A 12,839-nucleotide genomic window follows, 5' to 3' on the forward strand; every position below is an offset into this window, starting at 1 on the left:
ATTAAAATCGGTGCTAAAGTTAGTGAAAACTTCTGTTAAAGTGTCGGTTTGACAAACGTTTTCACTAAGTTGTGAGATGTTTGTTAATTTATTCTATGATAATTGCTACAATTATGTAAGGTAAAAAAAATGTTTTTAATAAATGTGGTAAACATTTCATGCATCTTGCGTTTTACTTTACGAACTCTTCGCATGTAGTATTAATATGCAGAGATGATGATGATGATGATGATGATGATGATGATGATGATGATGATGATGGTTATTATTATTATTATTAATATTATTTATTTCTGCAAAATAAAATTTTAGCAATGTTTAAATGCACCGCCAAAATTCATAGTTCTCACTCAAGTCCCTTGAGGGCGATGTGATCGTCATTTACACGTGATTCAAGGTATACAAGCGGCAAGCCTATGCGGCAAGCACAGATTACAGAATACAGACCTGTGTTACAGACAGTCAGTCTGTTTTGGTCTGTTTGCGGTCAGTTTTCAGGTTATATTCAGTCGGTTCAGTCCAGAGAACATAGTTCAGTCCGTTCAGTCGCTTCCTGTGGTCGCTTCAGTATCGTGGGTGATTGTGGGTGATTATAAGTGTTCTGTGATTGTAGCTAATATTTCTCTAGTATAAGACATTAACCTAAAATCAAAAAACCTTGTTGTGGATACGGCATTTGCATACATACGATATATCGTGTATAAAGGTGTATAAGTACTATGAGCAAAAGCTTTTATGGAAAATACACCAAAATCAAATCAAGAATGTGTATTAAATAAATAACCATTCTTGATAAACAAGGTTAATGTGAATGAACAAGAGCGCAATTTGCCCCCCAAAGTAGAGAACCCAACTGAAAATGTTTTCAATTTGCAAACAAACACACCCCGCTACAGGGGTAGAGCATGCACTCGCTTGTCATTTCTTCAGTAAATCTGAAAAAAGTTTAGTCACAGCAGGAGCAAATATTATAAAAGTGTTTCGGTTAATACCTGATGTGGATGGCAAAGCTCGCATCGATAAATATACAGGTGAGTACTTCAGCTTCACTTGAAACGTGTTTAGTTTCTTTTTGTAGAAATGAATCCACCCAAGTCCAAACTAGAATGCGTCGCACAATATGTTCTTTTTGGAAATATTATGTCTATGCAAACTGTAAATTTGGCAAATTCACCGCGTGATGCGTTATTGTTAGCTTTTAAAGACGCGAAATTGTCCGTGGTTGAGTATGATCCAGAAACGCATGACTTAAGAACACTAAGTTTGCATTATTTTGAAGAAGAAGATATGAAGGTTTGTAGTTTTCCTCTTTATATTGAGTGATATTTATTTAATTTTGGCAGGATGGGTGGACGCACCATTATCATGTACCTATTGTGAGAGCTGATCCAGAAAATAGGTGTGCTGTTATGACTGTTTTTGGGCGAAAATTGGTAGTGCTACCATTTAGGCGTGAAAATTCTATAGATGATACAGATGCTGATATTAAACCAATGAGCAGCAGCTCATATGGATCCAAGGCGCCAATTTTAGCATCTTATATGATTGTTTTGAAAGACTTCATTGATAAAATTGATAACATTATAGATATCCAGTTTTTACATGGTTATTATGAGCCAACTTTGTTGATTTTGTTTGAACCACTGAAAACATTTGCTGGGTATATTTATTTCCTTTTTTAAATAAGAAAAAATCTATTGATTGATATTTACAGACGTGTGGCAGTAAGGACTGATACCTGTGCAATGGCAGCAATTTCCTTAAATTTACAACAAAAAGTCCACCCTATAATTTGGAGTGTTTCAAATTTACCCTTTGATTGTGTAAAAGCAGTTCCAATAAAGAAACCATTAGGAGGTACATTAATATTTGCAGTAAACGCTTTGATTTATTTAAATCAAAGCATTCCACCATATGGAGTTTCCCTAAACAGTATAGCAGATAATTCAACAAATTTTCCACTAAGTAAGACATTTTATTTGTGTTTGTAAAAAGTACTTACATATTTTTGCAGAACAACAGGAAGATTTGAACGTTAGTTTAGACTGTGCTCAAGCAGCTTTTCTGGAAGATGACACCTTAGTTCTGTCTTTAAAAGGAGGAGAGTTATATGTATTAACATTATTAGCAGATAGCATGCGCTATGTTCGAAGTTTTCATTTTGAAAAAGCAGCTGCCAGTGTTCTCACTACTTGTGTATGTTATAATAAGCATTGTTTAAATGAGTTTGTAAATGTGTTTGTTTCAGATATCAGTTTGTGAAAATAATTTTTTGTTTTTGGGTTCAAGATTAGGAAATTCTTTACTTTTACGTTTTACAGAGAAAAGTAATGAAGTTATAACATTAGATGAGACTGACGAACCAAATGCCAAACGTTTAAAGACTTCTTCTGAAAATGAAGAAGATCGAGTGATGGACAGTTTAAATGACTGTATGGCCAGCGATGTTTTGGATATTCGAGATCCGGAAGAACTAGAGGTATATGGAAACCAAAAACAAGCTAGTCTTCAAATTACAAGCTACATCTTTGAGGTATATTTTGTCTACATAAATGGGGAAAAACACGCTTTATTATATTATTTCATTAGGTCTGTGACAGTTTGTTGAACATTGGACCATGTGGTAACATCTCTCTTGGAGAACCCGCTTTCTTAAGTGAAGAGTTCTCAGATGGAGTAGATTTAGATTTGGAACTTGTGACCACAGCAGGCTACGGCAAAAATGGGGCACTATGTGTTCTACAAAGATCTATACGACCTCAAATTGTGACCACTTTTACACTACCAGGTTGTTCTAACATGTGGACAGTACACGCTGGTGAGGACAAACATGCATTTTTAATACTTAGTCAGGAAGATGGTTCTATGGTGAGTGTACTCAGTAAAAGTGTATTTAACATTTTTTATTTTCGATTTTTTTTTTCTAAGATTTTGCAAACTGGGGACGAAATTAATGAAATCGACAATACGGGCTTTGCTACCCACATTCCCACAGTGTACGCTGGGAACCTGGGTAATCTGAAGTACATCGTTCAAGTCACTAGCAACGCGGTACGCCTTCTTCAAGGTAAGAATTGCATGAAACATTGATTTCGGAATGTCCCGTCTATTCTCAAAACGAACTCAATTAAGCAGATTGCCAAACATCGCTAGATGTAGAAGTTCTTTCCTTTTTACTTCCCGAGAGTAAGCTAAGGAAGTATAGTAATCGACTCCATCGGGCGACTAGCCAGTTTCATGTTTTGTCGACGTTTCATGACCCCTAGAGTACGAAAAACATGGTCTCCGCTTTCAGTTTATCTGTCCGTCCGTACGTCCGTTCGTCAAAAAACTCGTGTCTTGCTTTTCCAATATCACCTTCTACCTTTGATAGATGTCAACGAACAATTAACCTAAATTTTATTTATTCTGCCCCTCCAAACAAGGAATGAACCCATTTTAATGGTTAAATAAAATAAAGATCCCATATAACCGAAAAAAACTCCTTTGCAGCTATTGGACCCTTTATTTGACCATAACTGTCAAACTGAACAAGGAATGCGTTATTTTAAAGTAAATTGGTCGGCTCACTACAAAAGTTTTTTTTATCATATGGTGTTCCTAGAAATGTGGTTTTGTGCTTCAATGATATACTATACCGTGTGTGTGTCATTTTTTCGAGCATATTTTTTGATACGGCCAATTAGATCGTTCTAAATATACTGTTACGAAATAAATCCATACGTCGCCTATGGGTATTCTAGTATGTAAGTAAGAAATAAATTGTTGAGTTTACTCACGCCGATTTTAATCACCGGTTCAACGTAACAATACTACAATCTGATTCGAAAACTTAATATTTCACTTTTGTTTTTGTCCACGAAATTCAACTTTTTTAATGACATCCTATATATTTTTTTAGAGATACTTGTAGATTTTTTTCAGAATTCATGATGTCATATTTGTTAAAAAGTTGTGGTTGTGGTAAAAAATAATTTTATTTTTATCTCAAGACTGTTCTGGTGAATTTATTAGCATAATTATTTACATATACAAATCTAGTTACTTCATATCAATATTTATATTAGCAATATGGACAGCTTTTGTAACTTTTGACTAATTTGGTTTGAAAATTGAATTTCTTCTACACCAAAATAATTCAATAAAAAATGGTTGGAAATATATATTATATATTAAATTATTCATGTTTGAAAGTATTACAGTATGATACATCAATGAATTAAGGAAAAAATATCTATAAGAATTATAAAAAATAAATTAATGTTGTACACAAAAAAATAAATTATGCATATATTACTTCCCGAGAGAAGCCAAGGAAGTATAGTAATCGAGCCCATTAGACGACTTGCCAGTTTAATGTTTTCTCGATGTTTCATGACCCCAACAGTACGAAAAAGTGATCTCCTGTTTCCGTCGGTTTGTCTGGGGTCTGTGTCGATTTTTATTGGTCTCATAATCTCTGAAACTACTGGACCGATTGTTGTCAAATTTTGTGTGTATACTAGGAATATCATGTAGATGGTAAAATGATAACCAAATTTGGCTAATTATCTCACCCAAACAATTTGGAGACGTCATCTCAATGAATTATATTTTAAATCGGTCTATTTGTCCCCACAAAAAAAAAGTGTGGCCCTGTCATTTTTTTTTTTTAATTATTATTATTGTTATTATTAAACATACGACATAACCTGGTCCTTTCTTTAATAACTCACCTCTATTTAATTTTAAGATATGGGTGTTACCCCTAATAAGTAAAATGAATAAAAAATTAAAATTTGTGATTTACAAGTCTTAGTTTGAAAAGATTTTGGAGGCTCCTGATAATTTTGGGTTCTCCTAGTGGTTTATTAATGTCAAACATCTTGTACTAGCCCCGCCCATCTACCCTCTATTTAATCAGTCTTATCTTAACAAGTACCAGCCTCGCCTATCCGCCTTTTTATTTTCTTAGAGGATATGTCATTTGCCAAAATCAGCCGTACTTCAGGAAGTACTAGCCCCACCCACTCGCCCTCTACTTTCTTAAAGAATATATCATTTGCCAAAATCAGTCTTATCTTAACAAATACTATGTATATTTTGTCTAGTAGACAAAGAACTTATTTACAATTTTTAGTAAAACATATAGTAACTACAGGGATCAAGAAAACTCGATTTATTATTTTCTTAAAGAAACCGATTGCGTTATTTAAAAAAATTGGTCGAAGGTTGTTCCCTCTCCCCTGAAGAACAATGAAACATATCCAGCATTTTCAAAATATTACAAAATTTGATTTTGCGAATTTTGTTTTTTTATGAGAATCCTTCTAAGTTGAAATAAACATATGTATGTAATGTTAAAGTAAAAATGTAAAGAAGCCTGCTAGCCGTATGTCTCAAATGAATTTTTATTTTACGAATTTTTTTTATGGCGTCTTCAACATTTTTGCAAGGACAGGTAACTATATCAACATTATCAACTTGCATTGGTGCAGTATGATACTAATTAATAGTAATTATAACAGTAATCTATTCCCAAATTTTTGGAAAAATAAATTGACTCATTCATTCATAAAGACCTTGGTAACTCATTGGTCATATAATGCAATAATGTAATTAATGTTAAAGAAAACTCTTAAATGTGAATGTAACTGTTTAATAGATTAAAATAAATAATTAAAAGGAAACCGTCGATATCGGAACAAAAAACAATGTTTGTGATAGTAGTTTTAAAACATACACTAATAATAAAGGTGCTGATTAAACAAATTTTCTCTGTCCAAATTTTTCATTTGAAATTTCAGCACAATGTACTTTACTGAGCTTATCACATTTTTATACTAAATTCAGATGTAATAGAACTGAAAATGATTGTATTGTTATGATTCTTTTCAGGAACCAATCAGTTGCAGCATATTCCTTTGGAGTTAGGATCACCAATTGTCCACGTGAGCAGTGTCGATCCTTATCTTTCGATTTTAACAGTAGACGGCCAAGTGCTCACACTTATGCTTAGAGAAACCAGAGGCGTTGCTAAACTAGTGATTAGTAAATCAACTCTTTCAAATGTAAATACTTACTTTCCTGTTACCAAAGTTACTCATACTTACACTGTTACAGTCTCCACCAGTCACCACAATATGCATGTACCGAGACGTTTCTGGACTATTTACGTACAAAATCCCCGAAGATTTCACTCACGTTCCAGAACATTTCGTAAGCGAACATGACACCAAGACGGAAGTAGAAAATGAAGATGACCTTTTGTATGGTGACGATAGCGATTTTAAAATGCCGACTCTTAATCCACCACCACCAAAACCAAAAATATATTATAACTGGTGGAAAAAGTATCTCTTAGATGTACGTCCATCGTACTGGCTTTTTGTTGTACGGGATAATTCCAACTTGGAAATATATTCAGTACCAGATTTCAAACTGTGTTACTATATAACAAACTTGTGTTTTGGACACAAAGTTCTGGTTGATAGTTTGGAATCCGTAACCTTGATGAACTCAAGCGGGGCATCAGCAGCCCACGAAGCAAACATTCAAAGACAGTATGAAGTTAAGGAAATTCTAATGGTGGCACTCGGCAATCACGGGACCAGACCCTTGCTTATGGTCAGGCTTGATCACGATCTTTACATTTATGAAGTGTTTCGGTTTCCGAGAGGAAATCTGAAAATGCGTTTTAGAAAACTCAAGCATTCCTTGATTTATTCACCAAACGTAGCTGGTAAGATTGATACTGAAGATTCAGATTTCTTCGCCATTCAAGAAAGGATTATTAAGATGAGGTACTTCACCAACATTGCCGGTAAGTCATTTGAAATTTCGGTTTTTGTTGTTGCTACAGTATGTGTTGCAGGATATAATGGAGTATTTGTGTGCGGATCCAATCCTCACTGGATCTTTATGACAGCAAGAGGCGAGTTGCGAACTCACCCAATGACAATAGATGGAGAGGTTCTAAGTTTTGCACCCTTCAATAATGTTAACTGCCCCCAGGGATTTTTATATTTCAACAAAAAAGTAAGATTTGACTATATTTTCAAAATACATATTAACATAATGTTTAAATTTTAGTCAGAACTGCGAATTGGAGTTTTGCCGACTCACTTAAGTTATGATGCGTCTTGGCCTGTAAGAAAAGTTCCTCTTAGGTGTACACCCCACTTTGTGACGTATCACCTAGAATCAAAAACTTATTGTTTAGTTACGAGTATCGCTGAACCTTCAAATAAGTATTATAAGTTTAATGGTGAAGATAAGGAACTCTCTGTTGAAGATAAAGGTGACAGGTATTTGAAAAGTTGGTGTTGTTGAAAAGTATCATAAGATTTAGTTTTTTTTATAAGATTCCCATACCCTCTTCAAGAAAAATTCAGCTTGATGCTATTTTCACCAGTCTCATGGGATGTAATTCCAAACACAAGAATAGATTTAGATGAATGGGAGCACGTAAACTGTTTAAAAAATGTAGCGTTGGCTTATGAAGGCACGAGGTCGGGGTTAAAAGGATATATCGCTGTGGGGACGAATTACAATTATGGTGAAGATGTTACATCTAGGGGTCGAGTAAGTTTAATTTATTTGTAATGTACATTTAATGCAAACTTTTTTCTAGATTTTGATCTATGACATTATAGAAGTGGTTCCTGAACCAGGACAGCCCCTTACTAAAAACAGGTTCAAAGAAATATATGCCAAAGACCAAAAAGGTCCAGTTACGGCACTGAGTCAAGTGAAAGGGTTCTTAGTGTCAGCTGTAGGACAAAAAGTAAGAATTGAATTGTACATGACGTTTTGCTTAAATTTTGTTTTCAGATTTACATTTGGCAACTGAAAGACAACGATTTAGTCGGCGTTGCTTTCATAGATACTCAAATATACACCCACCAAATTTTAACTATTAAAAGTATGATACTGGTAGCAGATGTTTACAAGTCAATTTCACTCTTGCGTTTTCAAGAAGAATACAGAACTTTATCTCTTGTATCCAGAGTAAGTCCTTTAGTAGTTTATTAGTAGTCCAATTATATCTCAATAATCATTAAACAGGATTTTCGACCTTGTGAAGTATTCGCGGTGGAATATATGATAGACAACACTACAATGGGTTTTCTTGTTTCCGATAGCGAAAAAAATTTGGTGCTGTATATGTATCAGCCAGAGTCGAGAGAATCACTGGGAGGTTTGTAATTGATGTTTATTTGGAAAAAAATACGTTTTGTGTAATTTTAGGCCAAAGATTGTTGCGTAAAGCAGATTTTCACTTAGGGCAAACCATCAACACGTTCTTCAGAATTCGTTGCAAACTAGGCGAGTTGGGTGAGGACAAGAAGCACTTAACAGGAGCTGATAAACGTCATATCACAATGTTTGGTAATAGATTAATATTGACAATATATTTGATTCCTAGAAAAATATTTCAGCTACTTTGGATGGTGGTCTTGGATATATAATGCCCGTTCCCGAAAAAACGTACCGTAGATTACTTATGCTACAAAACGTTTTAGTTTCTCAAGGGGCACACATAGCAGGACTAAACCCTAAGGCTTTTAGGACATACAAAAGCTGGAGAAAAGTTCAAACCAATCCTGCTAGATCTGTTATAGATGGCGAATTAGTTTATAATTACTTGCATCTATCAATTCCTGAAAAGATGGAGGTATGTACTGTGTAATATATTTTTCAGAACATAAAACCTTTGTTTTAGGTTTCAAAGAAGATTGGAACTAAAATTGAAGAATTACTTGATGATTTGTCTGATATTCAGAAAATTACAAACCACTTTTAATTTCGAATGAAATGTATAAATTATGTTATTAAAAAAATAATGTTTATTATTTAGTTTTATTTACATGTAAAAAAATCACAGAACATTTGCTGTTTAAAACATCAACTGAACAATATTTTGGATATGGAGGGTTAAACTATTAAATATTGCCACAATTATATTCCATTAATAATCAAAAACTTTAGCACCTTACTTACCCACCAAGTTTTTGTCATATGCCGAACGAAAACATCCCTGCAGAACATAGGCATGTGAGGTACTAAAATTTTTAATGCTCAGTGTGAACTAACTTAAAATAGTCGACATTTATTATTCCAACCACATACACAAATTTATCATTTTTCGTACAAAAATAAAGCGACCAACCGAATTATAGTCACAATAACGCAGTCTTAATTAAAAGTAATACATTATTAACAAAAGTTCTATCTAAAGCCTATCTATCCTCTTAAACTATAGGACCTCCTCAATACCGCACTCTTTACTTTGCGTCCGTGAATAACTTGCTTTTTCAAAACTTAAAATACATGATTGTTGCAAACATACAGGAATCGGTTTCTAGTACTTACCAACGGCAGACTTTGAAGGTTTTGCATGAGAAATTTGTTTTAGGGGAGACTTGTATTGTTTTTTGCGACTATTAATGCATTTTCTTAAGATTTTACCACTTCTGGTGTCACTGAGATTCACAGCCATTTCCTCATATTCAAGTTCTTTTCTTTGTTTCATTTTTTGGAAAACTGACATCATGGCTGAGGTGTAACCATCTATATTTTCCAAAGAACTGAAAATAAAGCACTTCTTGCATACAGTGATGCGGGTATATGTATATCTCGCGGAGGGATTTAGTAAATAAAAGTCGTAAAAATAAATTTCTGCATATGATGAAATATCAAAAAGTATAAAATCAAGTATTATTATTGTTACGAAATAAACCCATACGCCGTCGAGAACTTTCTGGTCTGTACGCCGATGATGACTCATCGTCAATGACAGCGACCGAGCGCTAAAGAAACGCTTGGAAGCGGAAGTCGCGAACGGCATTCCAGAAAGATTCCGATCGCCGCACATCTAGAAGAACATGGGTTTTAAACAGAAGCCACCTTCGGGGAGGATTATTATTATGTCCAACGTGTGTCGAGAAAACACAGTCAAGTTGCGCCGGATTTATTGTGTACATAATCGCTGTGTACTCAGCCGTGTAAATTTGAGTTATTGAGAAATAAATTTTTGAGTTTAACTCACGCCGATTTTAATCACCCGTTCAACGTAACATTATAATTTCTACTAGAATTTTAAAACCCATAGCTACTTCTTTTCTTTTCAGCTAAAAACAATGACGATTACATAACAAATTTCATGTTGAACAATAACAGCAAAACTTATTTATAAAATGATTCATTGGTGCTTTTTTAAACGTGGTAAGACAAATTAATGTATCAGAAATCTATTTTTTTTGTACTAACAATCATAATGGTCATGTGTAAATAAACATTCACCAAGTAACTAACCTGTCACCCTTATACGACGGCGAAGCATCTATTCGTTCCTTACATTTATTGTAAACTTCCAGCATTGCATATGTTGGATTCAATCTTTCAATATTCAATTCTGCAATGTTAACAACGAAATTTGAATCTTGATTATCTACATTTCTTTTCTCTCTGGCTTGTTTCATGATGTTTTCTGGGTCAGCTATATCTTCAAACCAATTAGTTTTCTTCTTTTTATTTTTGACTTTTTTTCTCAATAATGGTTTCACAGGAATGTTAGATTGGAGTGGAAGCCGAGAGATCGTATGTATAAATTTTCTTACTTTAACATTCTCACTAACTCTTTTTTTTATTGGTTTTACTTTCCCTTTTTGGGAATTGTCAAAATCAAAACTTGAATCATTCTTGTATCCATTATCTTTTATACTCTGTCTGAACAAACTCTTCAAGTAATTGTAGTCGGGGTTCTCCTAAAGCATAAAAATATTGTATTAGTTTAAATCATTGAATACAAGTTAATTAAGGGTTATTTTAATTATGTGTGGATGTCAACTTAAGAAATGAAATAACCATATTGTGGAACAGTACTCATATATACAAAAAATTAAAATTACCTGAAACTGTAGATTCTGGAGATATTTAAAATAGTCCTTCAGAAACCTAGGATATTCAGTAAAACAACTATTCAGGAAGTATTCTATGTTAGACATTGCTCGTAACTTCTTCTTTGCTACAATTTCTGGATTATCTACATCACGAGACCAAGGAAGATTTCCAGTAATCCAATGTATTATATTATAGCCCAAAGATTCTAAATCCGAACGTCTTGATGGAACACCTTTATGTGCATCTCTTGAACAAAATAAAATTGTTCCAGCATGTGCTTTACGTTCATCAGTACAGAAAGGTTTGTGCACTCCTTCGGACGATACATATTTAGACGCTAAACCATAATCCAGAAGGTACACTTGATCTTTTTTAGACTGAGGACTTCTTAGTCCTACAACACATTCAGTTATAAATGTGATGAGTACATACAGAATTATGACTTACTGTTATTATGATGATTAACTGCCATAATCTCATCAAAATGAGGAATATCGTCTACATAATTAATTTGTGCCTGTGGCCTTAAATTTCTAACAGTTCTTGTCATTTTCTGCAAGCGACAGGCCCGTGTCGGATTACTAATACTAAATTTAATAGGTGGTGTTCTAATAGATACAGATTTCTTCAAAATTTTTGCATTACTTAAAAGAATGTTAGAAGCTTTTATATCTGAATGGACATATCCTTTACTGTGAATATACTCCAGAACATCTAGTATTTGTAAAGATATTGTCAGAACTGTTTTTAAATTTAACAACTTTTTTTCTTGCAAAATTCTTTCCAAATCTTTGTCAAATTTGGGTAAGATTAAAAATCTGTATTTTTCGCCTTGATGAAGGTGGGATCCTGAAGCTACATAATGTGGCATTCCCAAAGAATTTAGTTTTTGATCTCTCTTCCACCTTTCAACTGTAAAGAAAATATTAATTTTAAACAGCACAGGAATTGGTTACACTTACTCATGTCCTGTTTAGCTATTCGCAAATAGCAGTTCATTTCCACGAACAATGGTCCATTTGTATGATTTTCTATTTTAGCCACATAGTTACAATCAGTCTTAACGTCGCTCAAGAAGTTGTCAGAGACTTGGTAAATTTCACCAAAGCCCCCAACTCCAACCACTTTTCCTAGTTTCCACTGTTTACCAGTTATATCTGTTAAAATTTCTCCATATTTTAGGTTAATGGAAGACATTACTGGATTGTTACAATTTCTTTTCTTCGGTGGATCCTCTTCTGATGAGCTGCCATAACATCGTCTCGGCATTTTAACAGTTTCAATATATAAATATTTTCAGATTCAACAACTGCAAGAAAATTATTAGTACAATGTGAACTAAACGTAAATGATTCTTAGCTGCATTGATAGTATAAATAATAAAGTTTCGATTACTGTTAAAACATTCAAAGTACCTGTAGTAATACATGCGCTAGTGGAATTATTAAATATTAGGACAGGTCTTTTTCAAAAAGTAAACGAACTTTAGAAAGGAAAGCCCGCATTCAAACTACTGATAACAAGAACAACGTATTTCACCACACACTAATAAAAATTTAACAAGTACTTACTTTTTTACCAAACAATTTTAAAACTTTCAACGGTTTTTTAATTATCAAATAGCGTTAGAAATGTCACAAGCAATTTTCACGGCCATCTTACATATTTTACCTAATCGAAATCCTTGATTAAGCGCATGCGCTTTATGTACTTGTTAGAAATCTTGCGCACACGAAAATTAAAAAGATAGGGATTGTAGGACAACTATTTTCTTTGTTGCTTTTACTATTTTTTTGCATTTTTTTAAATTTAGTAAAGCTTTTAATCCATTATTAAACATAGAAAGACTATATTACAGACTAAAATAACACTCTCAGATGCAGGTGCATCCGCCTTCTAGTGTTTTGTCATTCTTTTATTTAAACCAAATACCCCCGCCCCTAGATTATTTTGAC

General features: G+C 33.6%; 2 protein-coding genes across 2 annotated transcripts; one reads left to right on the top strand and one right to left on the bottom strand.

Annotated features, from left to right (window-relative positions):
- The first annotated feature begins 398 nt into the window (after nt 1–398).
- On the top strand, nt 399–8,831 carry LOC135128128 (cleavage and polyadenylation specificity factor subunit 1). Its single transcript, XM_064055002.1, has 19 exons — nt 399–1,031; nt 1,079–1,293; nt 1,344–1,660; nt 1,715–1,965; nt 2,015–2,196; nt 2,249–2,533; nt 2,590–2,868; nt 2,929–3,067; nt 5,878–6,050; nt 6,103–6,802; nt 6,854–7,017; nt 7,072–7,286; nt 7,344–7,563; nt 7,613–7,765; nt 7,813–7,989; nt 8,047–8,179; nt 8,230–8,370; nt 8,421–8,656; nt 8,705–8,831. Exons 1-19 carry the CDS (start codon nt 860–862, stop codon nt 8,783–8,785), a joined length of 4,233 nt encoding a protein of 1,410 aa, XP_063911072.1. The 5' UTR covers nt 399–859; the 3' UTR covers nt 8,786–8,831.
- LOC135128129 (serine/threonine-protein kinase VRK1-like) lies at nt 8,828–12,542 on the bottom strand. The gene is made up of 7 exons (XM_064055003.1): nt 12,456–12,542; nt 11,847–12,193; nt 11,332–11,796; nt 10,893–11,278; nt 10,297–10,748; nt 9,355–9,569; nt 8,828–9,302 (listed from the first exon to the last, which is right to left on the bottom strand). The coding sequence occupies exons 2-7, from the start codon at nt 12,151–12,153 to the stop codon at nt 9,226–9,228; spliced, it is 1,902 nt and encodes a 633-aa protein (XP_063911073.1). The 5' UTR covers nt 12,154–12,193; nt 12,456–12,542; the 3' UTR covers nt 8,828–9,225.
- Nucleotides 12,543–12,839: the final 297 nt, after the last annotated feature.

This window comes from Zophobas morio, unplaced genomic scaffold (assembly GCF_036711695.1).
Source record: "Zophobas morio isolate AGI-343-1 ecotype UQ-CSIRO unplaced genomic scaffold, CSIRO_AGI_Zmor_V1 ptg000012l, whole genome shotgun sequence".
NCBI lineage: Eukaryota > Metazoa > Arthropoda > Insecta > Coleoptera > Tenebrionidae > Zophobas > Zophobas morio.

Coding starts and splice junctions, on each gene's coding strand:
- LOC135128128 (XM_064055002.1), top strand. CDS start 860: ATGTTTTCAATTTGCAAACAAACACACCCCGCTACAGGGGTAGAGCAT. Junction 1,966..2,014: donor TTCAACAAATTTTCCACTAA/GTAAGACATTTT, acceptor ATATTTTTGCAG/AACAACAGGAAGATTTGAAC. Junction 7,018..7,071: donor TTTTATATTTCAACAAAAAA/GTAAGATTTGAC, acceptor TTTAAATTTTAG/TCAGAACTGCGAATTGGAGT.
- LOC135128129 (XM_064055003.1), bottom strand. CDS start 12,153: ATGCCGAGACGATGTTATGGCAGCTCATCAGAAGAGGATCCACCGAAG. Junction 11,797..11,846: donor AATAGCTAAACAGGACATGA/GTAAGTGTAACC, acceptor TTTTCTTTACAG/TTGAAAGGTGGAAGAGAGAT. Junction 9,570..10,296: donor CCGTCGTATAAGGGTGACAG/GTTAGTTACTTG, acceptor CTTTATTTTCAG/TTCTTTGGAAAATATAGATG.